This window comes from Ostrinia nubilalis, chromosome 10 (genome assembly GCF_963855985.1).
Source record: "Ostrinia nubilalis chromosome 10, ilOstNubi1.1, whole genome shotgun sequence".
NCBI lineage: Eukaryota > Metazoa > Arthropoda > Insecta > Lepidoptera > Crambidae > Ostrinia > Ostrinia nubilalis.
The window spans coordinates 14,631,517-14,657,549 of record NC_087097.1 but is presented as its reverse complement, the minus strand read 5'-3'; the positions used below and the strand labels follow the sequence as shown (position 1 = coordinate 14,657,549).

The 26,033-nt window shown below is 37.5% G+C and overlaps 2 protein-coding genes and 1 long non-coding RNA gene across 6 annotated transcripts in view; 2 read left to right on the top strand and 1 right to left on the bottom strand.

Annotated features, from left to right (window-relative positions):
- Window positions 1-892: 892 nt before the first annotated feature.
- On the bottom strand, window positions 893-6,772 carry LOC135075318 (uncharacterized). Its single transcript, XR_010258005.1, has 3 exons — window positions 6,677-6,772; window positions 6,551-6,601; window positions 893-1,612 (listed from the first exon to the last, which is right to left on the bottom strand). It is a non-coding gene; the product is annotated as an uncharacterized LOC135075318 (long non-coding RNA).
- A 1,366-nt stretch (window positions 6,773-8,138) lies between these two features.
- On the top strand, window positions 8,139-18,395 carry LOC135075460 (RNA-binding motif protein, X-linked-like-3). Its single transcript, XM_063969899.1, has 6 exons — window positions 8,139-8,204; window positions 8,305-8,561; window positions 9,040-9,549; window positions 12,112-12,237; window positions 13,475-13,750; window positions 17,707-18,395. The coding sequence occupies exons 1-6, from the start codon at window positions 8,139-8,141 to the stop codon at window positions 18,008-18,010; spliced, it is 1,539 nt and encodes a 512-aa protein (XP_063825969.1). The 3' UTR covers window positions 18,011-18,395.
- A 1,304-nt stretch (window positions 18,396-19,699) lies between these two features.
- Window positions 19,700-26,033, top strand: part of LOC135075329 (unconventional myosin IC) — a 79,427-nt gene continuing 73,093 nt past the window's right edge. For 2 of the 4 annotated variants that reach the window (XM_063969742.1, XM_063969746.1), the window contains exons 1-2: window positions 19,759-19,877; window positions 19,992-20,123. In XM_063969742.1, the coding sequence (XP_063825812.1) occupies window positions 20,026-20,123 (98 nt within the window). In that variant the 5' untranslated portion in view covers window positions 19,759-19,877; window positions 19,992-20,025. The other 2 variants (XM_063969744.1, XM_063969743.1) reach the window with 2 other exon arrangements.

The window sequence follows — 26,033 nt, the reverse complement described above, 5'->3', positions numbered from 1 at the left end:
TTGAATTTTCATGGTTCCTCTAATTGGAGTCTAGAAGATAGGCTAATTTAAAATTAGATTTCCGGAATAAACATTTATTTATTCAGTTGATCGATTACAAATATCAATCAGTCAATCAATAGGTACGGCAAAACCTAACAGTTTATGAAAACACAGTCCGAGCCCTGATCCCTAGCTGTTTGTTATAAACAAAACTAGCTGACCCGGCGAACTTTGTTCCGCCTTAATGGCAATAAATAAGCAGACTTTTTTTTTAATTTCGAAAGGGATAAAAAGTATCTTATGTCCTTCTCCTGGCTCTAAACTACCTCCCTGACAATTTTCAGCTAAATCGGTTCAGCCGTTCTTGAGTTATAAGTGGTGTAACTAACACGACTTTCTTTTATATATATACTAGCTGACCCGGCGAACTTTGTTCCGCCTTAATGGCAATAAATAAGCAGACTTTTTTTTAATTTCGAACGGGATAAAAAGTATCCTATGTCCTTCTCCTGGCTCTAAACTACCTCCCTGACAATTTTCAGCTAAATCGGTTCAGCCGTTCTTGAGTTATAAGTGGTGTAACTAACACGACTTTCTTTTATATACAGTGTGAGTCACGTTAAAGTGTACATATGAAAATAGATGAAACTAGACCTATTTTTATCGACAAAAAAGAGGTCAAAAAAATTTTGAGATTTTTTTTTAATTTTTTATAGAATTTTTTTTCTTCCAATTACTTATTGTAAAGAAAACGTAATAACTTTTAAACTAAGCGGTATATCCTGATAAAATAAAAACAGTAATAATGTTTGCGTGTTCAGAGTGTGTTCCTAGGCTTCTAATTTCTAGCTATTGTCTGTGACTCCTAATCTTCTTGTGTGTATGGATCAACACGGGTAAATCAGGCGACTTTGAAGATATACTGGGATTTATTACTTTACAATAAAGCGTTTACAATATTTCAGTTGAAAGTTCAAATGAGAATGAGAGACGTTAAGCGTCCGTGCAATCGTTTATATAGGTGTGCTTCAGCGCCATCTGTTGTGGTTTCTTGACATCGCGTGACGTAATCGATGCGGTGTGCTCGGTGATAGTATTGCCATTGATCTTTGGTTGGAGCTTCTCACGCGCTCCAATAGATGGCTCTTCTTAACATTCCGGCGGGCCTTGAGAGACTCCCTCTCAACATCTCAGCTCACGTCGTGTCACGCGCCGAGCCTCGAACCTGGCACCTCAGCGACCGGAAGTGGGCATATCTTTGAGAATGCCCTGTGTATAATGCCTGTGGCCGTCCGAATGACAGCAACCCTTGGTACGCCGTCACTGCCTGAAATCAGAGTTATTATGCGTCCTAACCGCCATTTCAGCGGCGGAAGGTTATCGTCCTTTATGACAACCAATGTTCCAGTTTGCAAGTCTTCAGTTTTCTGTTGCCATTTAGTACGTTTCTGAAGCTCTGATATGTACTCTGTAGACCATCTCCTCCAAAATGTCTGCCTCAGCTGTTCAACTCGCTGGTAACGATTGAGTGTGTTCGTGGTTGCAGCGGTAATATCACTCTCTGCAGGTGCAGTCAGCGGCCGACCAATAGTGAAGTGGGCAGGAGTGAGTGGAGAGTAGTCGTTGGGGTCTGAGGATAAAGGATACATAGGGCGGGAATTCAGGACAGCTTCAATTTGTACCAAAACTGTGCTGAATTCCTCATAAGTCATGTTTACATTTCCTACCACACGTGTTATATGGTGCTTACAGGACTTGATCCCAGCTTCCCATAAACCGGCAAAATGAGGCGCGTAAGGGGGAATGAATTTAAATTTAATGTGATTATCTGAAGCGTAATCAATGATAGACTGAGAATTACTATTTAAAAAATCTGAAAATTCACGAGCTGTTCCTACAAAGTTACGTCCATTATCGGAAAATATTTGATAAGGTTTTCCTCTCCGGGAAATAAATCGTTTCAGTGCTAAAATATAACTCTGTGAAGACAAACTAGTTACTAGTTCCAAGTGTATCGCTCGAGTTGAAAAACATATAAATAGACATAAATAACATTTTTCTAGTCTGGAACCCCTACCTTTCTTATTTAAAATAAATAAAGGTCCAGCATAATCTACTCCACAGTTTATGAAAGGAAAATTTGCAGTTACTCGTTCAGTTGGTAAGTTACCCATGATTGGTTGTACTATTTTACCTTTCAAACGACAACACATGACACACTGGTTAACGACTTTTTTTGCTAAGTTTCTACCGCCTAGTGGCCACCAATTGTCTCTGATATGAGATAAAATTAATTGAGGCCCAGCGTGCAATAATTTTAAATGTTGACTTTGAAATAATAAATAGGTAAAGATATGTTTACTACACAATAAAATGGGGTGCTTTTTGTCATATGAAAATTCAGAATTAACTAATCTGCCCCCGACTCTTATGATTTTGTCAGCATCTAAAAATATATTTAAACTGGAAATATTACGTTTTGATTTATTTATAGCAAGATTATTATAAAGCGCATTGTATTCTTCAGGAAACGATTCTATTTGTGCCTGTCTAACTATAAACAATAAGGATTTATCAAGTTCTTCTACTGATAACGGCCCGTGTAACCGCTCATCAATAGATTTTGTTCGTATGTTATGTATAAAACGCATTACATAAGCACAAGTTCTTTGTAATCGATTTAGTTTAGAAAATCGGCTGAAATCAATGATAGGTAAATTAGAATCGCTACTACACAACAAGTTTGTAGTGGGAAGTTTTAACTCAGGTAAATCATTTAAGTTCTGTAAAATATTATTTTGATTTTGTGACCATTTTATGCTATCTTTAAATAAAAAGGTGGGTCCGTTCCACCATAAAGTTGATGAACTTAATTCATTTAAAAGTACTCCACGGGAAACCAGGTCAGCTGGATTATTTGACGAGTTTACATGCAGCCAAATTGTGTTGCTTGTCAACTCATTTATCTCAACAACGCGATTCTGAACAAAAGTCTTTAACTGATGTGGTGACATTTGCAACCATCTGAGAACTATAGTAGAATCTGTCCAAAAAACAACTTTGTCAAAGTTCAATCGAAGTGATTTAATTATTTTATCATACAATCTAGCTCCCAATAGTGCACCGCATAACTCGAGCCGTGGAATGCTAACCGGTTTCACTGGCGCGACGCGGCTCTTCGAACATAATAATCTCACCGTGATGACGTCATCATTACTATTGCACGTCCGAACATAAGCGCACGCACCGTATGCAGCCTCGCTCGCATCCGTAAATATGTGTAATTCGATCCTAGAATGGTCACACGTTCCTACAACATGACGCGGTACGCGAATATTATGTAAATAAGTTAATGCTTCAATAAACTTTTCCCAGTTCCTTAAAATATTAATAGGTACTTCATCGTCCCAATCAAGTTTACATAACCATAACTTTTGTAATATCATTTTGCCAATAATTATAAACGGACTTAACAAACCGAGAGGGTCATAAATCTGTGAAACAATTGATAGAATTTGTCGTTTACTAACATTATTACATTCAAAATTGACCTTTGATGTGAAATGAAATTCGTCGCTTTTGTTAAACCAACCTAAACCAAGAGTATTACTGGAATAATTTTCATCTAAAGAAAAATTTTTGGAATTATCAAAAGTTATGTTATTATTCAAAATATTTTCAGGCGAATTAAATGTCCATTTCCTTAAGGGAAAACAACCAGATAGACAAGTTTCAGATACACCCTTACATATGTGTGATAACTTCTCAATACAATCTGAACCAGTTATAAGGTCATCTACATAAAAATCTGTTAATATTGTACGTGAAATGTCTTCGTCCGTACAGTCAAAGCCTAGTTGTTTAATGCAACGATTGCTCAAGTACGGTGCAGACGCCGTACCGTATGTTACAGTATTAAGCCGGTACACACTGATAGGCTGTGATGGATTTTCTCGCCATAATATTAACTGTAAATCTCTTTGATCTTCATGAATTAATATTTGCCTGAACATTTTCTCGATATCCGCGCAAGCGACAAATTTATATTGACGAAAACGCAAAATTATAGAAAACAATTCGTTTTGCAATGCAGGCCCTGGCATTTGGACATCATTTAAAGATTTGCCAGTTGATGTTTTTTGGCTTGCATTGAAAACTACTCTTAGTTTTGTAGTAGTACTTTGCTCTCGTAAGACACCGTGATGCGGTAGAAAATAATGAGGTGAAGTGTAGTTTTCAATACGTGCCATGTGACCTAGGTCTAAGTACTCTTGCATAAAATCACTATACATTTTTTTATACTCTTGAGACCGTTCTAACCTGCGTTCTAATGACAAAAATCTATTTTTTGCAATATCGTAACTATTACCTAATTCATCAAGTACCAATTCATTTCGTACTGGAATGCGAACTGAAAAACGACCATCAACTGCACGTTTCGTAGTTTCAGTAAACAGCTGTTCACAATGGCGTTCTTCCTCTGTAAGATATGGTTTATGTCTATAATTTTCTTCTAATTCCCAAAATTTACGTAACTGCTCATCTAATTGTAAAGATTGCAAATGATGACATTGTATTTTGTTATTTATTGATTTTGAATTATAAACAATGCCTGAAATAATCCAACCTAGCGTAGTGTTTTGTAGGTAAGGACCTGCCTGTAAACGCATTTTACCTTCTATCAACAATTCCCAAAACACGTCAGCCCCGATCAATAAGTCAATTTTTGACGGTAAATAAAATAACGAATCGGCTAACTGAATATTATTCGGTATGTCTAAAGAGTTATAATGTAATGGAACTGTTGGTAAATTTGAAGTTATATGTTTCAAAACTATACATTTACAGCGAGTATTATAATCACCGTTTAATGACCTGATCTTAATTTCGCACAACTCTGTTGACTGAGTGTGTGAATGCCCTATTCCTGTGATATTATATGTGGACTGTATCGAATCGACTTTTAATTTTTTACGTAAATTTTCTGTAATTAAACAGTGTTGACTGCCGCTATCTAACAAAGCGCGAGCCTTATGATATACATTGTCATTACCTGCTATCTCCACTAAAGCTGTGGATAATAAAACAGTTTCTGACGCCTGCGTATACAAACTATTGTTCGAATTCTCGTTTCGTGTCGGTTCGGCTGTATGTAACACTGCCGACGAGTGCAGCACGGGGTTCGAATCCGGTTGGCACTCCACGACTGATACTAATGCGTTTTCTACTTTATCATTATTGTTACTGTGCAATAAACTGTTGTGTTTTCTACTGCACTGTTTACACGGACCAAAATAACAATCTGAAGCGAAATGTCCAGCTCGTAAACAATTAACACATAACCTTTTATTATTAACGAATTCTAATCTCTCTTTAACGTTTAAATCCAAAAACTTAGTACAAGAATAAAGCGAATGATTTCCGCTGCATAATGAGCATGTGCGGGTACTTTTGGAATTCACATTATTTTTTGTTGAAGCGAAAATATGTGATTTTTGTTGCGATTGTTGTTGAGGTTTTTTATTGTTATCAAAAGGGACTTTACTATTAGAAAATGATGAAGAATTATGCGCTTTAATCATTTCTAAAGTGTCTGCCTTATTTTTCAAGAATGTAATGAGATCGTCTAACTTAATGCGTTTATGATGCTGCGTAAATAAATTATTTTTATGTTCCTCCCACTCTTTCTCAACTACTGCGTCTAATTTGGAGGTAATGATATAAATAATAAGTGTATCCCAATATTCTATAGGTTCCCCGAGTGTCTTTAAGGCACGTAAATTCTTTGAAACTATATCAATTAATTTCCTTAAATGAAATGAAGTCTCTTTATTTAGATTTTGAATGGTAAATAAAGACTTCACATGATTATGTACCAGCAACTTGACGTTATTATACCTCTCATTGAGCAAATCCCAAGCTATTGTGTAGTTTTCTGATGTGCATTCTATTGATTTAATAACTTGAGCTGCCTGACTAGTTAGCGATGTACGCAAATAATGGAATTTACGAATGTCATCAAGCTGGGTGGAGTTGTGAATCATAGAAAGGTAGGTATCCCTGAACTCTAACCAATTTTCAAACGACCCGTCAAAGGAGGGTAGTGAAATAGTAGGAAGCTTAATATTTATCGAAGCTTCACACCTAGAACTAGCACTAGTTGAATCAGAAAGGCTAAAACGTTTTATTAAACTTTCTGCTTCTGCCATGGTTTCGTAATAAATATTTTCAAATGATTCACGATGTTCTAACTGAATTGCAGTTTCACTATCTAACACCATGAGCATTTCGATGGAGCTTTGAATGCTATTAAATTCACTAAATAATGATTTGGCTAATTCACTACGCAATTTTAATTCGGTTAATTGTTTATCGCTAGGACGAGAGTGGCTATGAAAAGAATTTACAAATTTTACGAATAACGTCAGTCTACCCTTGATTGAACCGCGTTTTTTATTTAATTCTCTAATTACAGTATCATCAGAATCTACGCACAAATTAGGAGATTTACAACGAACGGTTACGTTTTCAACACTCATTTTGACGATTTATAAAAGTGGGTACTCACCAAATTCCTGTAAACTGCGTACGTGACTCGTGAGGAAGCACAACACGGTACCTAGAGGAACAAGCACAGCTTTAGTAAAATTGAAATGGGATAAGATGGGGGAAAAAAGGAACGATTTGGCCAGACCCTTTGCTGATCCCTCGATGTGATGATGGATGATGCGGCTCTGAAGGTCCAATGTTTGCGTGTTCAGAGTGTGTTCCTAGGCTTCTAATTTCTAGCTATTGTTGGTCCTTCGAGCCGGATAGGTCGCTGGTTCATATCCGGCTCGAAGGACCACAATGTTTGCGTGTTCAGAGTGTGTTCCTAGGCTTCTAATTTCTAGCTATTGTCTGTGACTCCTAATCTTCTTGTGTGTATGGATCAACACGGGTAAATCAGGCGACTTTGAAGATATACTGGGATTTATTACTTTACAATAAAGCGTTTACAATATTTCAGTTGAAAGTTCAAATGAGAATGAGAGACGTTAAGCGTCCGTGCAATCGTTTATATAGGTGTGCTTCAGCGCCATCTGTTGTGGTTTCTTGACATCGCGTGACGTAATCGATGCGGTGTGCTCGGTGATAGTATTGCCATTGATCTTTGGTTGGAGCTTCTCACGCGCTCCAATAGATGGCTCTTCTTAACAAATAATGCTAAATAACAGGCAATACTAAAACAATACAAAAAATACACAAAAAATGCCAACAAATAATAAAAAATGATGCTTTTTGAAAAAAATCTGCTTAAAAATTCGTATTTTTTTGGTTATTTGATAAATTTCTCCAAAAAATGCCCCTATAACAGATGGTTTTTATTACTTTTTATTATTCTCTATCGTATTACTTTTGTAAAACTAAAAATCACATGTCTCTATCCCTATCACAACATTTGCTATGATCATTTGAACAAAGGCCTGCCACCACATTTTTCTCCGCTACAGGTAGAGACAATTTTAATTTTAACTGAAATGCTTATTTTACTTCGAAATCTTTTGTTTTTATTTAAAATCTAACTTGTCTTTATCAAAATTACAAATCTAGAGTCACTTTCAGTTCCGTTGTTAACGAAGCGTTGAATGGCGCGCCCGGAGAGGCTTAGTTCAAACGATCATTGCAAACGTTGTGATAGGGATAGAGACATGCAATTTTTGGTTTTACAAAAGTAAAACGATAGAGAATAATAAAAAGTAATAAAAACTACCTGTTATAGGGGCATTTTTTGGAGAAATTTATCAAATCAAAAAAATACGAATTTTTAAGCAGATTTTTTTCAAAAAGTATCATTTTTTATTATTTGTTGGCATTTTCTAGGTATTTCATGTATTTTTTTAGTATCGCCTGTTATTTAGCATTATTACTGTTTTTATTTTATCAGGATATACCGCTTAGTTTAAAAGTTATTACGTTTTATTTACAATAAGTAATTGGGAGAAAAAAAATTCTATAAAAAATTAAAAAAAAATCTCAAAAAATTTTTGACCTCTTTTTTATCGATAAAAATAGGTCTAGTTTCACATATTTTCATATGTACACTTTAACGTGACTCACACTGTATATAGATAAGATATTATATCCTGTATCCCAGCATTCCCAGCATCAGGGCCATGAAAAAAGAACAAGGATTAATCGACCTACCTATCCACAACCGAATCAATCGGGAAAAGTTCCCTGTAAATCTGAATTCAATCATATCTGGACTCTACGAAAGCTAGGCTTCGTGGCTCATTAGGAATCTTTGAAAAGATGTAATTGATCCCATCTCTCTTCCAGGCACTGTCAGCCATCATCATAGCCTGCCTCCAGCCCACCGAAGCAGACACCGTGCTGTCCTCAGTGCTGACCCCCACTGAAGTGCTGACCCCCACTGATGGCACGAAACTGAACCGGCAGAGTCGCAGCTACTACGACCGGTACGGTACCGGCCGGCCGTACGCGAGGCTAGAGTACGGGAGGTTGGACTACGATCGACCGGCGAGGTGTGGTCGGTGCCAGGACGATAGGGACGACCGGGACGACGATTATGACAGGTAATTATTATATCTACAACGAAGTTATAAAGGGTCAAAAATTACCTGAACTATGTATTTCGAGAAAAGCCAAGTTTAGCAAAAAAGCGCTTTTTTGCTCAACTTGGGAGGGACAGATAAACAGCGTCTGTTAGTTGTTTCGAAGTTATTCAGTTGATTTTATGACTTGAAAAGTTGACAGGAATTGTAAACCTTTATTTAAATAAAATATAGAGACTCAGATGCCCTTAGAGATTGCAGTTAAATTAATTTAACTTCGATTTTATACAGAATAATATCCTCTTGGATATTGTCGGGGTTTATGTTCTGTAATTGATCATACTGAAGCGGCGATCGAAGTGCATCAGATTTGTATCACTGCAATCAAGGGAGGTGTCATATTCGTTACTAAGAACCACAAGCCAATTAGGTTTCAACGTTATTTGAAGTTATGTTCCAAAGAAATAAACTAAACATTATTTATTTTGGTTTTCAACAGACGTCGCGGCTACGACGACGATCGGCGTTCTCACAGACCCACCTATGGGAACCGATATGATCGGAACAAGGGCGGAGATGATGATGACGATGACCGCCGCTACAACACCGACAGAAACAGCAACAGCAACAAGAACGGCACTGATAATGAGGGGGACAAGGACAAAAACTACGACGACAAAGACAGCCGTCCAAGCGGCAGCAAGCGAGACAGAGACAGGAATCGCGACCGGCATAGAGATCGGGACGATGACAGAGACAGATATAGGCCTGACTACTATGACAGGTTCTTAGGGGATAGACGAGATAGAGATAGGTACGACAGACCGTACTACGATGATCCGTACAGGGAGAGAAGGCCGTTGTACGACAGGTACCCGGATAGATACGATGGATACGGATACCCAGGGTACAGGAGGCCAGTCTACGATGACAGATATGATAGAGTAGGAGCGTACGACGATTCATTTGGTGGATATGGACCTGGTGTTGGAAGAGGGCCACATGATAGGTAAGTCACATTTTAGTCACGTTTTAGAAAAAAAAACTTAAGCAGTTTTCAGGTCAATCGGAAAAAATTAAATAAAAACAAAAATATCAATTAAAAATAAGTAGCTCACTTAGGGTCAAATGGGCGAAATTCTTAAAATGACCTTACCTATACACCCACGAAGTTTGTCTAACCTTCCACCAAACACCCTGTATAATCGGCTCTCTACATTTCATTCCATTTCGTAATGTTCGTAAGTGATTTAGAACTGTGATTTTATCATGGCACTCAATCATCTGTAAAATTCAATTGAATTATTGACCAATATGATTTTCATGGGAAAATTCTGCCCAATGTTAGCCACACCTCAGACAAACAAATGATATATCATCAACAAAGATGAGGTATTTTGACTCTCCCCAACTATTATATCGAGCACAAACATATTTTGCCACGCTATTGTTATCACATTCAATTGCCCATAGCCCATAGGTCATTCAATGGTGGTAACAGTAGTTTTATGGGTATCATTTGCGAAGTTCAACATACGGCAAATCGACAATGGATACCGTTACTGGAACATTGGCAGATTACGCTTTCTCCCAAATTGGTTGCTCATATGTGCAATGATGCTTCTAGGCTGTCACGCTCTTCTGAACAGCTTTATTGTAGAGGCATGATACTAAAAGTGGCCTGGTCAACAGGGTCCATAGGGGTCGATTGTGATTTCTGAGGGAGGAAGCGATGTAATGTGAAAAATAGATTGGGAGTCCTTGGATGGAAGGTTCATGATAGTAAACTAGATGTTTTTGCTTTCTTCCAATGAAAGAGAACAGACAGATATTGTTAACTTTGTCTACTTACTCTCATTTATGAATGAAGCATCTAGGTTTAACCCTACCTACACCCAGGGGATTCCTCCTAGGGGATTTAGTCAAAACTGAAAACCAACAAGCGAGGCCAAAATGTTTGGGGACCTCAGTTTTAGAGTATGTAGTCAATTGTAGTTTTCCTGTATTCACTCCATTTTTTTAATAATATTTTTTATTTGCGGCTCCTAACAACATAGTTAATGCCTAAGTGTTAGCTAGTAAAAAATTCACAGCGTAACTCCTCATACACAAAATATGCAATTAGTAGCTCGTTCTCAAGACAAGTAATAAAATAAAACGTAAATTACCCTACACAAATTCCAGGCAATTATCTAATTTGCAGAACAATCTTGACACGCTTGCGTTTTGTTACTGCCTACCGTCATTAAATACCGCTAACTTGTAAAATCTTTTTGAATGTAAGTATAGTAGACAACACACCAAAAGGTAGGCAAATACTTCGTCAACCTAATTCATTCGTAATAGGAACGATTTTGCAACAAAAAAGTGTGTTTATGTGCTCTCGTTTGTACTTTTTGATACGCGCGTTATTTGTTTTTTTTGCCGCCATATTTCTTGTTGAGTGCCCACGGCTTGAGGACCCCCGGCGAAATGAGGTGGTTGACCCCCAGTTTCCTGGACGTTCGAATTTTAAACAGAAAAGGTCGAAGAACTTAATGAACTCGTTACGGTAACCTACTTACATCTTTGTTTTTAGATGATGTAATTTGAGCTTGCGAACTTTTTGTGTTATGGCTACCGTTATTAGTTTGATGGGAGAGATTAGTATTTAGGGAACATTTTGACTTTAAAATTGAATTTGAATGTGACATCTTTTTGATTGTTCAATTTATTCATGTTGTCTTTGTCACTCTACATTACATAATGTTACGGACTGTCTATTGTCTCTTCTTGAATCAATTGTAGTTGTGATTTCCTCTAGGCTATCTGAGAAGCTCGCAAAAGCACGACTCTCCCTTTATTTATCCCACAATTTACCAAACCAAAGTCAATTGCCGGTTTAGGATTACACTACACCCCCCACGCTGGCGCTGGCCAGACTGGTTGGAAAGAGCTGGCATTCGCATATGTACTTTAAGAATAGGGTAGTCATGTACGATCTGCTGGAACTCACACAAAATAGAGAGAAAGATCCAAATTTTCATCAGGAACTCCTTGGACCAACTATGCAACCGGGCCTATAAACTCTACACCGCACCCTTTAAAGATCCTCTAGTCTCTTGACCTTTAAATAGGTTTAGTTTTGAGCTTTTATGACCCGGTTTTCACCAAAGCGAGGAGAAGAGGAGGATATATTTGCATAACCAATGAAATTTGATTGGTGTCAACCATAGAGATATAGAGAGATGCCATCTAATGCGCTGAATTTGAAACTCAGTGTCGCATTCGAAATTCACACACACAAAAGTAATCAAAATGTGTTCATTATCCACTGCGGTATCAGTACTCAACGTTTGAATAATCTTTAGTACTACGCAAGCAATGTAAACTGTTTACATTATGACGGCGCTGCTGTCATCATTGCTGTTACGAGCAATGTGTTCTGTTTTTGGGCATATTGCTGCGACACCGGCCACGCCCCCTTCTCACATCTCCCTTATGTTTCTGTGATCTGTGGGACCTGTGGCTTCAACCCATCTCCTCTTCTCTCCGCTTTCATGGAAATCGGTCTTAAGTTTGCATCTGCCAGTTTCAGGCCATGGGACGAGACGTACCGCGGGCAGGCGGGGTGGGACGCGGGGGGTCGCGGGTACTACTTCGCGTCGGGCCGCCCTGACGCGGCGCCCGCGCAGCCCTGGGGCCGCCCTGATGCCAGGTAAATACGAGTAAATTCAAATTTTTTATTTAGTACATTAGGCCCTTTCCAGGGCACTTATACACGTCCAAAATATACATAGCTTGCCCTACCACCACTTCGGGACAACACATGGGCTGGTGCTGAGAAGAAGTGGCGGAAGAAACTTAGTCACCTTTGTCAGCCTCTTTTTCATACAGTAATTTATAGTTTACATGACATGCAATAAGTGCGAGCTAGGCAGGTAAAATCCATGCACTCTTGTCATATTATAAAAAATCGTTAACTTTGTAGTAAGTATCCTTTTTTCATAAGGATTTTCTTAACCTGTACTTTGAATTTATGAATAGGTAGTTCTATAAGAGATTGTGGTATTTTATTTTAAACATTTTAACATTATTCCCCAAGAATGACATAGGTAGGTACCTACTTTATGTAGTCTGAGATTTGGAACGGCAAGTTTATTTTTATTTCTTGTATTAAAGTTATGAGAATCACCTAGTAGTAGTAGTAGGTCCTGGGCATTTTGTTTATGGGACATCTAATAAAACGAAGGTTTAAACGTTTTTTCATAATAAGGGCCTTATAAGATAAAAATAAGGCCGCAACTAATAAGTCTTGTGCTTGGTTAACGAAAGTGTCGTATTGCGAGGAACATCACTCATCGTGATTCATAATGATGACCACGACTACTCTGACAAGAGAAGAAGAAGAAGATAAAAATAAGGACAGTCTTTACATTAAAAAAGCATGCAAAAATGACCAAACTGCATAAGCATATTCCTCAGCGGCTGAGACAATCGAACTGGCACGAAATAATTATGTCAGCCACCGTTTTAAAAAATGCGAGTGAAATTCGAATTTTATTGTTTAATTTTTTTTTATTATTTTATTTGTTTTGGCCATTAATAAAATCCCTCTAAATTATAATAACCATTACTTTTTGTTCAAAATAGTGATGTGATGTTATGGTATGATATCGATAATACCTATAATGGAACTGTTATGTTAATTTAGTAAATGTGGTGGGACTGGGAAACTAGCAGTGTAAAGTCGAAACCATTGAGTAGTTATACCTAGTGTTCATGACACAAACCTAATGCAATTATCCGCCAGCACTAAGTTTGATTAGGACATTAATAAGAATTTAATAAAATTGTTCCAGCAAAGGATATTCATATCAGTAAAATAATACAATTTTTCAGCAATAACTTATACCGTGCTACATTTTGACTGAATTTTCGTTTTCAAATTTCAGACCACAGTACGGCGAGAGCGGTTGGCAAAACGTGGGCTATTCCGGCGGTGGTTACCGCGATCCTGTGCAGTACCAGGGCAGCCTGGGCTACGGTGAAGGGGGCTACCGGCAAGACCTGAGCGCCAGTTACGGACAGGGCGGCGGTTACGGACAGGGCGGCGGTTACGGACAGGGCAGCGGTTACGGACAGGGCGGCGGTTACGGACAGGGCTTCAGTTACGGACAGTCCAGTGGCTGGAGGAACGTGGGGGAGAGAAGACCGTATAGAGATGAGAGGTATACAGGGTGTTGATTTCAATCCTCGCCATATTTAGGGAGTTAATTAAGTTTATTCTGATCACTTTTTGACACAATTGACTTCGACAAATTTTAAAACGATCTTTAACTTTTGTTAGTCAAAGAAAAATACATAATTACACTACCTACTTTTAAGTGGCTTCCTTCAGTAGGCTGTCCAACATGATAAGCGAGCGATCCGCGTAGCTCGATGGTGCCGCAGTGCAAACGTATTGCAGTATTGGGAGCCACAGTACAGTTGATGTCTCACGGAAAATATTCGCAAAAAATTTCACTTTCGTTTGTAATTTTTTTTTTTGGTCGAAAATCCGTTTAGGTAAGTCATAATAGATCACCTAAATAAAATGGCGAGGATTGAAATCAGCATCCTGTAGATATTAACTAGTTACAGTGTGATATTTCGTTGGTAAGTATGTTTCCATCAATGAAAAATGTGACTAACATTATTTCAAAGTGAATGGAGAAGTAAAGGCTTACTAATTTATGGCGCAGTGTAAAATGTCCAAGGATATTAATATTGTTACAAATTTTAAATTAAAAATATGATAATGTCTTAAGCCGCTAACTTTATTCGACTATTCTGTAGACTCAATGTTCTTTCTATTTATTATGTAGTACCTACACGAGTATTATTTACGTCTATGTTGCTACAGCCGTGGTCACAAGCAGACTGGTGGCTCGCGGCGTCGTCCGTTCTCGTATTTGGGTGAATATCCCAAACACGTTTTTTACGCGGCGGAGCTGAGAATCGATGGGAGAAATGTAACTAGAGCGATGATTTTTTTTCTGTATATAGTTTATTCAGCGTTTTACACGATAGCAAAGTCTTCAGGACAATAGGTAGTTATTTTATGTACTAAAAAAATTTTCAAAGACCCAAAATCTAATAGCGGTGGCGCGTCCTAACTCTATTTCTACTCATAAATTGTGTTATTCCTTCTTTCTCGAGGATTCTAGTAATTTAAAAATAGTATAGCCATAAAATACATTAAATAAGACTTCCAAATGATATGAAAGAAATGTGATATTTCATATTTTAAGTGTTTTAAATAGTCTTTCAAAACTGTCCCACGAAAAAAAGCAATTACAGTGGCTCAATTTCGACACTCTCTTACTTCTCCAAAGAAGCTTTGAGAGACGTAGAGTTTTTCTTCCCTGCATCACTCAACTGTGTCCTTCTGATCGGGCTATAAAGACTTGCGACTTGTGGTATTGTTTTTCCAGCAGACCCGTATATATTTGTATCAGCGGCACAGGAATACAAAATTTTTCAATTTCGCTGGCAAGTGTATGAGTGAAAGCTACTTACTTAGATGCTAAACGATTCTTTAACATGATTAAAGTTTGGTGTTTTGTTGTATCTGTATACAGAAATTATTGATCAGAATTATAGTTTTCTTTATAATTTGAATTTTGTAACAGTTTTTCAATTCCGGTGGCGCAATTTCGGTGGCTCCGGTGGCGAATCTATTGCCGGAATTGGTCTTATTGGCTCTGGAGCATTGTACCTAGGTCTACTAAGGTCTCAGTCATAACTACAATATCGTCAGTGAATCGAAGTTGTGTGATGTACTCGCCGTATCTTGATACTGAGCTCGGTCTAGCTCAGAAGCTTGAAAACCTCTAAGTGGGAGGTAGTGAAGACTTTAAGAGATTATGGTGTCTCCAACTCTGAACCCTCGCAGCAATCAGATAAGTTTCGAGTTCTGATCTTGGGGGAGGGCTGATATGATGAAGTTTTCATACAAATACTTCAGAAGTTGCATGTATCGACAGTCAATTTGACGCCATTAAAGAGACTGTAGCACAGCCCAGGTCTTGACCGAATCGAAGAAGGTACAAAAAGGCCAATAATAATGACTGATTATAGTCCTCAGTCTTCTGCATAATTTGACGCAGCATTAAATATGTACGTAGTATTACGAACGTCTTTTCGAAAATGAGGTTGTCTGGGAGACTGGATGTTGGATAGCGAGAGTGTCATGTTTCAGGAAAAAGCTGCCTCACCTGACTTTGGACCATCGCCAACGTCCATTCCATTCCAGTCTCTAGCACCACCACCATGTCTTATTTTTTGGTTTATCGACCAATAAACATGGTGGTATTTAAGAGAACTTTAGTACTAGCATTCCATCTGATTTCATAAGCTCAGTTGTAATTTCATTATCTCCTGGTACATACCTTGTTGTTTTTAATAGGGCATTCTAATCTCACTCAAGCTAAAGTCTAGGATATCTTCGCTAAAGTGTCGGAATAATCTCGATCTTCAGTCTAATTACTAGTAGTGCTTCTTAATCTCTCCTAGCAGCTTAGGCATTTACCAAAATGGTTCTGCTATAGCTGCTGTTCTGGTATATTCAATTTGGTCCTCGCAAATACATACTTTCGATTTATTACAAAAAATCGTCTCTATAATACACTTTGATCAGCGTGAGGACTTGGATAGCTATTTATACATCGATACTAAGCAGAATCTTAAAAACAGATGAGAATAGTCCTGAAACAGCTAAAATTTCCCTAGTCTCGTAGGTTGCAATCTATTCTGCCACTCGAGATGAAAATTCGTGGGGCTTTGGAGCTGGATTGGCACTGGTCGTGGCTTAGGCTTCATCAGTCGACAGCTTTTGAGCATCTTTTATTCGGCATTCTTCTATTTCGGTGATGACTTCTTCTTCTTCCTCGGTCCCTCACTGATGAGGATCGCAACCTCAGATAGTGTTCCTTCATAGACTGCGGTCATAAGCTGTGTGGTGATCGGAGAATTCAAATGTGATTAAATTGCCTGTTCGTCTAAAAATGATTACTACATTTTGATTTTTGCAGTACTATTAGGGTGCAGCTCAGTACGCTTTTACAGTTCTGGCATCTTTTGCTAGGCCTTCTCTCTCCATGAGGCTGGCTGGATTTAGTCCTCCGTTTCTTAATTGTACTACTTTCATCTAGCTCATTGTCGCTAGGTTTGCATAGTTTTCCGTTAAATTACATCACAAATATGTAATGTGTTAGCTCAGTAGCTGGTATAGATCTAGAAATATCTTTATACTTAATCTCCAGTTCGCATGGTCTTTAGCGAATAATTAGTTGCGTAATTCTGAGTATAGGATAGGTATGATACCATCATGAAAACTTGGCTAGCCTGGACCAATATTTTTACTTATGGAAGATAAACCTAACACCAACCTGGGGCAGTTGGTCGCCCTCCCGGGACTAGAGTTGGTTTCTGGGTTTGAGGGTCATGTATGATGTCTTTGTGATGACTCTAGAATAACGGGGCTGTTGGCGGCTAGAGCCAGAAAGTTTTGGATTTGTTCTCTATGGAGGGATTTTGCCGTTATCACCATGCTTAGCAGGCTGGTTGGTAGTTCCAGTATGGTAGTATAATACCCGGAAAGATGCTGCAGCCCACCCTCCAGTATTTTGATTCCTTAGTCGGCTATTACGACTCACGTGGGAAGATTTGATGCTTTTTAGGGTCACAACACAGGCCTGAATATTGTTTTTAATTATAAACATCTTTACTGGATAATAATACTTAATTGATTACAAATAAATAAGTAATTTGAGACAATCATCCGTAACATTCCGAAGTCCGCTGTATAAATAAATTTCGGTGGATTGGTTCTTAATTCCGGTGGCTCAAATACAATTTCGGTGGCTCTTGATAATTTCAAATTGACATATCTCGAGAAGTATTAATAATATTTTGATCTCTACCATATCATTGAATAATACAAGTTATTTACTATTATTTCTGCCACAAAAAAGTTTTGGAAAGTGGAAATTAAAATTCGCCACCGGAATTAGGCAAAAAACGAGTTTGTTGATATTCACCCATTTCTATATTTTATTTAATTGAAATGGAAAAGCTTAAAATCAATGTTCTCAATGTTTGGTTGAGCGACAGTTATGTTCATAAATGTATTTTTTTGTTACAGTGGCGTCGCAAACCTTGACAAAAAGCAACCCGCCCGCCAAAGCTACGTCCAACCTAGCCGTCCCAGCGACTATGGACAAGCGTTCGCGCAGCCCAGCAACGGCTATTCAAACGGCAACGTCTATTCGAACGGCAACGGCTATTCGACCGGTGGCAACGGCTATTCGAACGGCAATGGCTACGCGAATGCCGCTCCCGCTTCCAGCAGCAGTACCACGCCGAACACAAGCTACCTATTTCAGAGAGAAGATGAGAGGGTGACCACAAAAACTGATGAAACTACTAAGGCAGCACAAGGGGCGTAATATTTCGGTGCATTTAAGAACTGTTGAGTTATTTTTAAGTGTGTGCTGAAAAGGTAATGTTGCAATTTTTAGTTTCGTTCGTTCAGCCAAATGACGTCCACAGCTGAACAAAGGTTTAACTTTAGCTTAAAATATCCTCTCGATCCAGTTATTACTCTAAGTAATTGTTAGCCGTAATAACATCTAATGCAATTAAATCTTATTCGTAAATACTTTATTTCAACTGACTTTCTTCAGAAAGAAATCAATTACTTGATGGAAAGTTGTAAAGTGACGTCATTCGTGAGTTGAAATTAACGATGAGTTGTAGCAATATTTTTTTATGAAACTGAGGATATCGTGCTACACTCAATGTTTTTCAATAAGTAGGTGTAACTTTTTGCATTCTTTCTTTATGAAGAAAGAACAATAAACTTCCTTAGAGGTTCCAAATACACTTTTTCAATAGTAATTTTGAATTGTCTAACGTTAAGAGTCGAAGATCAGTTTTGCATGCATTTTTCCAAGTTATTTAAACTGCTTTTTCAATTCAAATTAATGAAATATATTTAAGTGTATTTATGTCCGTTGTCTAGTACCCATAGTACAAGCTTTGCTTAGTTTGGGACTAGAAGCGCAGTGTAAAATGTCCAAGTATATTTATTTTTTTTAATTAAATAAAATAAAGAAACCTACGAAAATGAAGAAACCATAATATAAAAATCAATCACTCTGCCAAGCTCAAATAAAATAATTTTAGATTTAAGGATACAAACACGTAAGTTTGTAATATAGGCTATGAACTTTAAAAGAACAGAAATTAATATAAATTATTTCTAATTATTACTAGACGTAGTGCTTCTGAATGTAAAAGAATTTGTGGACAAATAAAATTTATATACTTTGATGATTTTGTAGTATTCCCTGAAAATTCATAAAATATTAATTAGCTATAATTACTTTTAATTAATTAATTAAAAAAATGATTGTACAAACAAAGGGTTACGCATACGATATCCGTATAATAATGAAAAAGTATGCAACGCCCTCTAGTAAATGTTTATGAGTCTAACTTGTTCAACAAAAGTGGTCATGACTACGAGCCCCATTCAATTCTAGTGTGATAACTGTTTGACAGATGGTGTTAAACTGGATTAAGTTTTGGCTCGTATGAAAAAAAGATAGAATAACACTGGCATATGGGGTATACACGAGAAAGGTTCACTTTACATATTAATCAAATTAATATAAAAAATCCTAAAGGACATAATAATATGAAGTCGTAAGTTGGATTAGGACGGGTAGGATAGTAAATTAGTCCGGTCACGTAACAAACTTACTTAAACTTAAAAAAAATAGTTTTTTTTTTTAAGTTTAACCCACTTGTTACTAGCGTAAGTGTTACATTAACTAGTATGTAAAAAAATCTGCGATTATTTTAACAGAACAATTACTTAGTCCTAAAAACTATTTGATAAATCTGTGCGAATAGTAGGTACCTATTTGTGCTCTCACCAAGCGTTATACAATAAAAAAATATACCACATTATGTGCTTAATCAGGTATCGATAAATCATAAAACTCTACTGATTAAAAACAATAAAATTGTAGACATAATAATGTACCTAACCTTTATCCTTTGCCGCTTGAAAGAAATGCGTAAGTACATCGAATTACGACCGCAAATCAAGCAATTAGTGATATGATAAGAGGATTATAGACAATTGTATCTGATAAGCTCGTCCACTTGCCTGCGGGTCCTTGTAAGACGTCGCTGTGTTATATTAATTAAATAATTTAATTAAAAACGGTTTCATCGACCTTTAGGCCGGTCGATTCGCGCACGGGGCCATCCCTAATCTGCGAGTGACATTCCAATTTTAAAACTGTTTATTTTTTATTTTCTAGCCAGCATTCTGAATTTCAGAATATTTAATTCTAAATTTAAAGTCCAGGAATACTGGCTAAAACTTAAAAAATAACCTCTTTTTTTGCTAAATAGTGTTGTGACGGTTCGATATCGATAAAAAATAATCATGACGGAACTGGAATCAGTGAATGTGGCGGAAAATTCCAATTCTTCGGGGATCCAGGTTGTCGAGTCTGCTGGCAACACTCTTCAAGCTAAGCCACCGTAAGTTTTTAAATGCCTGATATATTAGAACTAGGTAGTTACTTGTTATCAAGGCCTTGGCCTTTTATTTTCTTAAATTTTACTTATTTTGTTATCGAAGTCGTTCGAAGTAACGTAGCAACGGTTTTCGTCAACGTCGCCAATTTGATTTTTTATCGCCACCGCTGTAATCAATATGGTAATTAATCTTACCTCTGTAAACGGGCATTTAATGTTAGAATTAGGTTTGAAACTGAATACTGTATAACTAATTTTATTCCACTGAAACTTGGTTACGTACCGTAGTTTATTGTTATGCTGTAGGTATATCTACTGCCAACCTTTACGATTTAAAAAATACATCTACCCGCACACAGACAGGTCGATACAGACTGGGCTGTGGTAGGCCTATGTAAGGTTCAGCTTTCTTTACCCTCCCGGTCCGGTACAAAACTGTAATAATAATCACTACAAACTTGAAATTTGGCAAGTAGGTTCCTTATAGGGTGTAGACCAGGGATGTTATGGATATCCGAAATAAAAAAATATCCGTAACCGTAAACGAAATAATTCCTATATTCGTAACCGTATCCATAACCGAAACTACATATTCATAACATCCCTAGTGTAGACATCCGGTAAGAACGGAGTTTCTGAAAAAAAACGGGGTCCACGCATACGAATTCGCGGGCGGCCGCTAATAAATCTAATAATTTCAACTGATTCTAATAACTTTCTTCCCTCTTTATTAGTAACTAGCTGAACTACATTAAAGCAGGTACGTGGCCTTGATAGCGTATACGAAATCATAATTACTTTGATTACATTATCATATCGCATTGATACCGCACCAATATCATGTATTCAAGTGTATTATTTACTTGGAAATGTAATAAACCTTTAATTTAGCCTAATAAATAGCTCGATAGTGACTGAATCGTTAAATTGGCGAAAAATACACGAGTTAATATGGCTTTTAATGTACAGTAAGGCGGTTATCACACTGCGCCGCGCTCCGCCGCGGAGTGCGTGATTTCATATAAAAAACCCGCGCGCGGACGCGTTGTCAGTGTGAAGTGCCGCGCGTGTTTTTTATACAAACTGAGGTACTTGCATACAATGATTAAATCTGTCGTCCCGCGCTCCGCGGCGGAGCGCGGCGCAGTGTGATAACCGCCTAATGCAGTATCGTGATTCGTGACGTGACTGACTGACAAACAGAATAATATGTTGGGTAGACATATATATGTCTACCCAACATATATATTTATTGTTCTTCCAATAAATATTTATTGTTCTTCCGACACACCAATTAAACACGAATGCGTTGACGAACAAACATCTATTGATTATTTACTGAATCAGTCAAAAACATCACCATCATCAGGTCTTTCTGCCTTCACTGCACGAGCATGATTCTTTATTATACCCAAGTAAAATGGAAAATTTGTCTTTCACTCCCTACTCTACCACGCTGGCCAGACGGGTTGGAGAACCTTACCATATTACTTATTCTTCGATTATGTGCTCTCTCCTCAAGAAGATATTACAGTGGCATGATGAAAAAGCGAGATATCGTCTCTATGTTGTGATCAAGTGGTGCTGCTTGGGGGTTTAGCTTATAAACTAAGAGTTAGTGAACGCCAGACCTACGTTATTTTATAAAAGCTGAAAATTTGTCAGCGCAAGTTGTTTCCCCATCATCCAGAGTTTTGACCATTCCAACTCCTTGCCAAACAATCATTTAGGGTAGCTGCCAAAGCCATGATGGCCCAAACTTCATGATGCACCAACGTTCTTCTTACCCATATTGGGAGCATGTGCTGACAAACTTTCAGCTTTTATTAAATAACGTGGGTCTATTACATTCAGCCGCGAACGGCCATAAACTGAAATGTAAACAAAGGTGACTGAGTTTCTTCCGCCACTTCTTCTCAGCACCAGCCCATATTATATTGTCCCAAAGTGGTGGTAGGGCAAGCTATTTAGGACGTGTATAAGCGCCCTGGAAAATGTCTAAGACTTAGGCCCTAAGTATTGAATAAAAACTTTGACTTTCACTTTTCCTGAAAAGGCCGCCTTTCAAAATATCTAGATAACAAACTCCAGGTCTTATTCACATTCTTAACTCTCCATATCATTATTAAAAGTCACAGTAGGTATTTAGTTCTAATTACACTTAATTGATGATCAATTGAGATGCTCATAACACATATTGGTGCAATTGACTCGCGTGCTGGTTTGAGAGTACAAACGACACCTTCAAGTTTAACACTGTGGCATCTTATTTCGTTGTAATACGAGCGTTTTTCCAACAAAAATGTGAAGAGTGATGTGCTTGCGACTCTACATTGGCTATTTACTGCTTCTTTATTAGTATAATTAGTTGTATAAGGCGAAGCGGGATAGAAAATTAATGATAAACGTAGGGAGTATTCGCTTCCACAACTTCGTTGCGGGTCCATAGACAATTTAAGTAACTCCCCCGGGACAAACTTGACCTTCACTGGTTGGGTTTTTATTGGCGGTCAAGCTGTAGATTCTGGCTACACAGGAGTTGCAATGGTGGGAACGAGAGATGGGAATAGTCCCGTTCTACAACTTCTGATTATCTGTTATTATTTTATATGGCTTGTATACTAACATGACTCAAACATTTGTTGTTAAACTCTCACTTCTTCATAAGTGTAGATTATAAGAATTTTGTTAGAAGAACCTGAAAAAGAAACTAAGTCACATGACGTTGCAAAGTTCATTAGCATTGACAGTAAAGACATGTGCGTTCGTTCATGTTAAAAGACCTCTACGATACGATACGATACGATAGTGCTCACCCAGCCAGGACGAGGCCTGCTCCGGTCAAACCGGCATACCAGGAGGCACGATTTTAAGGAAAGACACGCTCTGGGATGGGAGAGGACGGCCGACTAGCCGCTGCGTCTTTAAACCGCAACCGGTCGACCACAACCAAGTAGATATGCATCCTGAGCCTGGTCTAGGAAAATAGGTAAAGACGGGTTATCGTTGATAGGACTGAGCGTTGATGCGATGAGATGGGCGGTCTGGCCTTTGATGAGATGGCTTTGGTTTGTTCTTGGTTCATGTACTGCTGCTAGACTAGCCTCGTTGTTCTCTTGATATCTATTCGGTACTACGTTTTTGTCGTCTCTGTATCTTTCAGATTAAATATTTCTTCTACTTCTTTTCTTAATGTCGTTGGAAGGACTAAACGCGTAGCTAGTGCGATGAGATGGGCGGTCTAGCCTTTGGTGAGGGAGGTGGCTTGTTTATTCTTGGTTCTCGTACTACTGTTTGACTAGCTTCATTGTTCTCCCAATCGTATCGTCTTATAGGTTTTCTGCCTATATATTCCTCCAGGTCTGGTTTCTTGCATTTCTTTTCTTTAGTTTAATCCGGCCTTTTCGTGAGATGGCTTGGTTATTCTTAGTTCTTGTACTGCTACAAGACTAGCTTCATTGTTCTTCCGATTTTATGCTTCTTTTCTTCATATCGTTGTTCGGACTGAGCGTTGATGCAATGAGATGGGCGGTCTGGCTTTTGGTGAGGCGGCTTGGTTTTCCTTAGTTCTACTGCTACAAGACTGGCTTCATTTTTTTTTTTCAATTTTATGCTACTTTTCTTGATATAGTTGGTAGGACTGAGCGTTGATGTGATGAGACGGGCGGTCTGGCCTTTGGTGAGATGTCTTGGTTCTTGTACTGCTGCTAGAATATCTTCATTTTTCTCCTGAGGTCTGTGTTAGGTAGGTACTGAGTTTTTGAAGTCTTCTTCTTTGTTTACATGTTCCGGGTCAGATATTTGTTATGCTTCATTTCTTATTTCTTTGTGTCATAATTGAGTTTGTTCACTCTTTTCTATTTCTTGGATAGTAGATGTTTAAATTTTAGTTCCATTTATCCACAACCTCTTAAAAACTTGACTCTTTTGTTTTTTTTTTTTAACTAATTACTACGGCGATAACTGTGGTTTTGGGATTTTGTCGTCTTCTTTGTTGTCTGTTTTCCCTTGGTCAAATATTTCTTAAATCTATTTTTTTTTGTCTTGGGCTAAATAAATCTTCTCTCTTCGATTATTTGATTTGTTTGCACTTTTGACTATTCCGTCGATATATGTGGTTCTGGCTTTTAGTCGTCTTTTTCGCTGTCTTTTGATATTATTTTTCAATATCTAATGTTTCTTGTGCTGCTTTTCTTATTTCTTTTTATGGTGGGTTAATTTAGTCTTCTCTCTTTCGTTTCTTGAATAGTGCTTGATGCGGTAAGCGGACGGCGGGCCACTAGAAACGGCATTTTAGGAGCGCGTTCATATTTTCCTAACATTAAACGATTCGCCTTGGTGTAATCTAGTATGATTTATTTTTAGTTCAATGATCTTTATGCAGGGTGATTGTTGCATTGAGTTTCTTCCTTCCTTTCCATCAGGTTTTTATTTCTTCACTGTTTCGTGGATATTTTTTTTCCGTGGGTATTTTTAATTTCTTTCACTAATAAGTTATTTTCCGATGTCTTCAAGATATCCATGAATTGTCTTCTTAAAGTTAAAGACAGTGCTAACTGTCTCGTTGGATTAGGTTTTTATGCTCTTGGTGAAAGAATGTATTCTCATTGAAAAGATCTTATTAGATTAAAAATTTCTGGTTGAAATCCGTTTTCCGACGAGGTTATAGAGCAGAGCTTGTTGAGCTGTATGTGTACACTGTAGGTTCACCTTAAATTGTTTGCAATCTGTAGTTTCTTATTGGAATACGTAGTTTCTGCAATCGATTTGAATATTTTGTGGTTCCTATAGGATTTCTTCATTAAATAGTCAATGGCAAGGTTTTGGTTCCAGTTTTTGAGTTTTCTTGCTATCAAATAAGTTTTTTAGGCGGAGTATCTTTCTTCTGTCTATGATGAAGACCTTTTCCAAAATTCCTTGACCTTCCCTGTGCATTTAAGTCTCTTAAAACTGTACTATGTTCGGTTACTCTTTCAATTTTCCGATTCCGGTAAGCTGATGTTCTGTTGATAGTATTTGTCTACGCATGTGTAAATATGGCAGTAATCCTGATTCTTTTAGGCTCAAGATTTCTTTGATGATTTTCCAGGTACCTAGTCTGCTATTTGATTGCTGATTCACTTGTTTCACCGCTAGGTTTATATCTCTCGTTAAGATGTACAAGATCTTGTCTGGTCGCTTTTTGATCAAGTCTGGGATACATAGGTTCGTTGATGTGGTAAGCTCTTTCTCAAAGTAGATATTTTCCATCGCCAGGTAGTTTGAAAGTGTATGCCTTCGTTTTTTAGCTGTAGAAAGGGGCTTATAACTAGAGGGTTAGTGAATTATGACTACGGTGTTATTGTATTTTGCATTGTCAAAGCGTCAAGTCTTTTGTTTTTAACATGTATTCAACAAAATGTTAGTCGGGCCACCTCTTTTTTGTATGGGTTGTACTTTTGAATGGTTTACGACATGCACATGTGACTATTAGTTGTTTTTGCAAAGCAAAGGATCTCTGTTGTTTCAATTTTTTTTGTGTATTTTGGCAAATGTGTTTAAAGTGTCCATCTACTAATGTTAGTGCAATAGTGAAGTTAAATGTTATTGCTTTTGGAAACTTTTTATGGCGACCAGATGTTGACCTTTCTTGGTATTCGCTTTGAAATTTTGTGCAATAGATGTCTTTTATAGAATGTGTTTGGTGAAAGTTTTGTAGGGATCTTTCTTTGTTATCGATTATTATTTATACCTACTATAATGACATGCAGGAAGCAGAATACATGTAGATAATAATATGTAGAGTACATGCAGAATCTGTATGTATCAAAATTATTAATAAAAAAGTAAAGTTTATGGACCAAAAGTTAGAGCTTTTCATTTGACAAACTATACGATCTATGTTACATATTTTTAAGTGAAAATACTAGATCA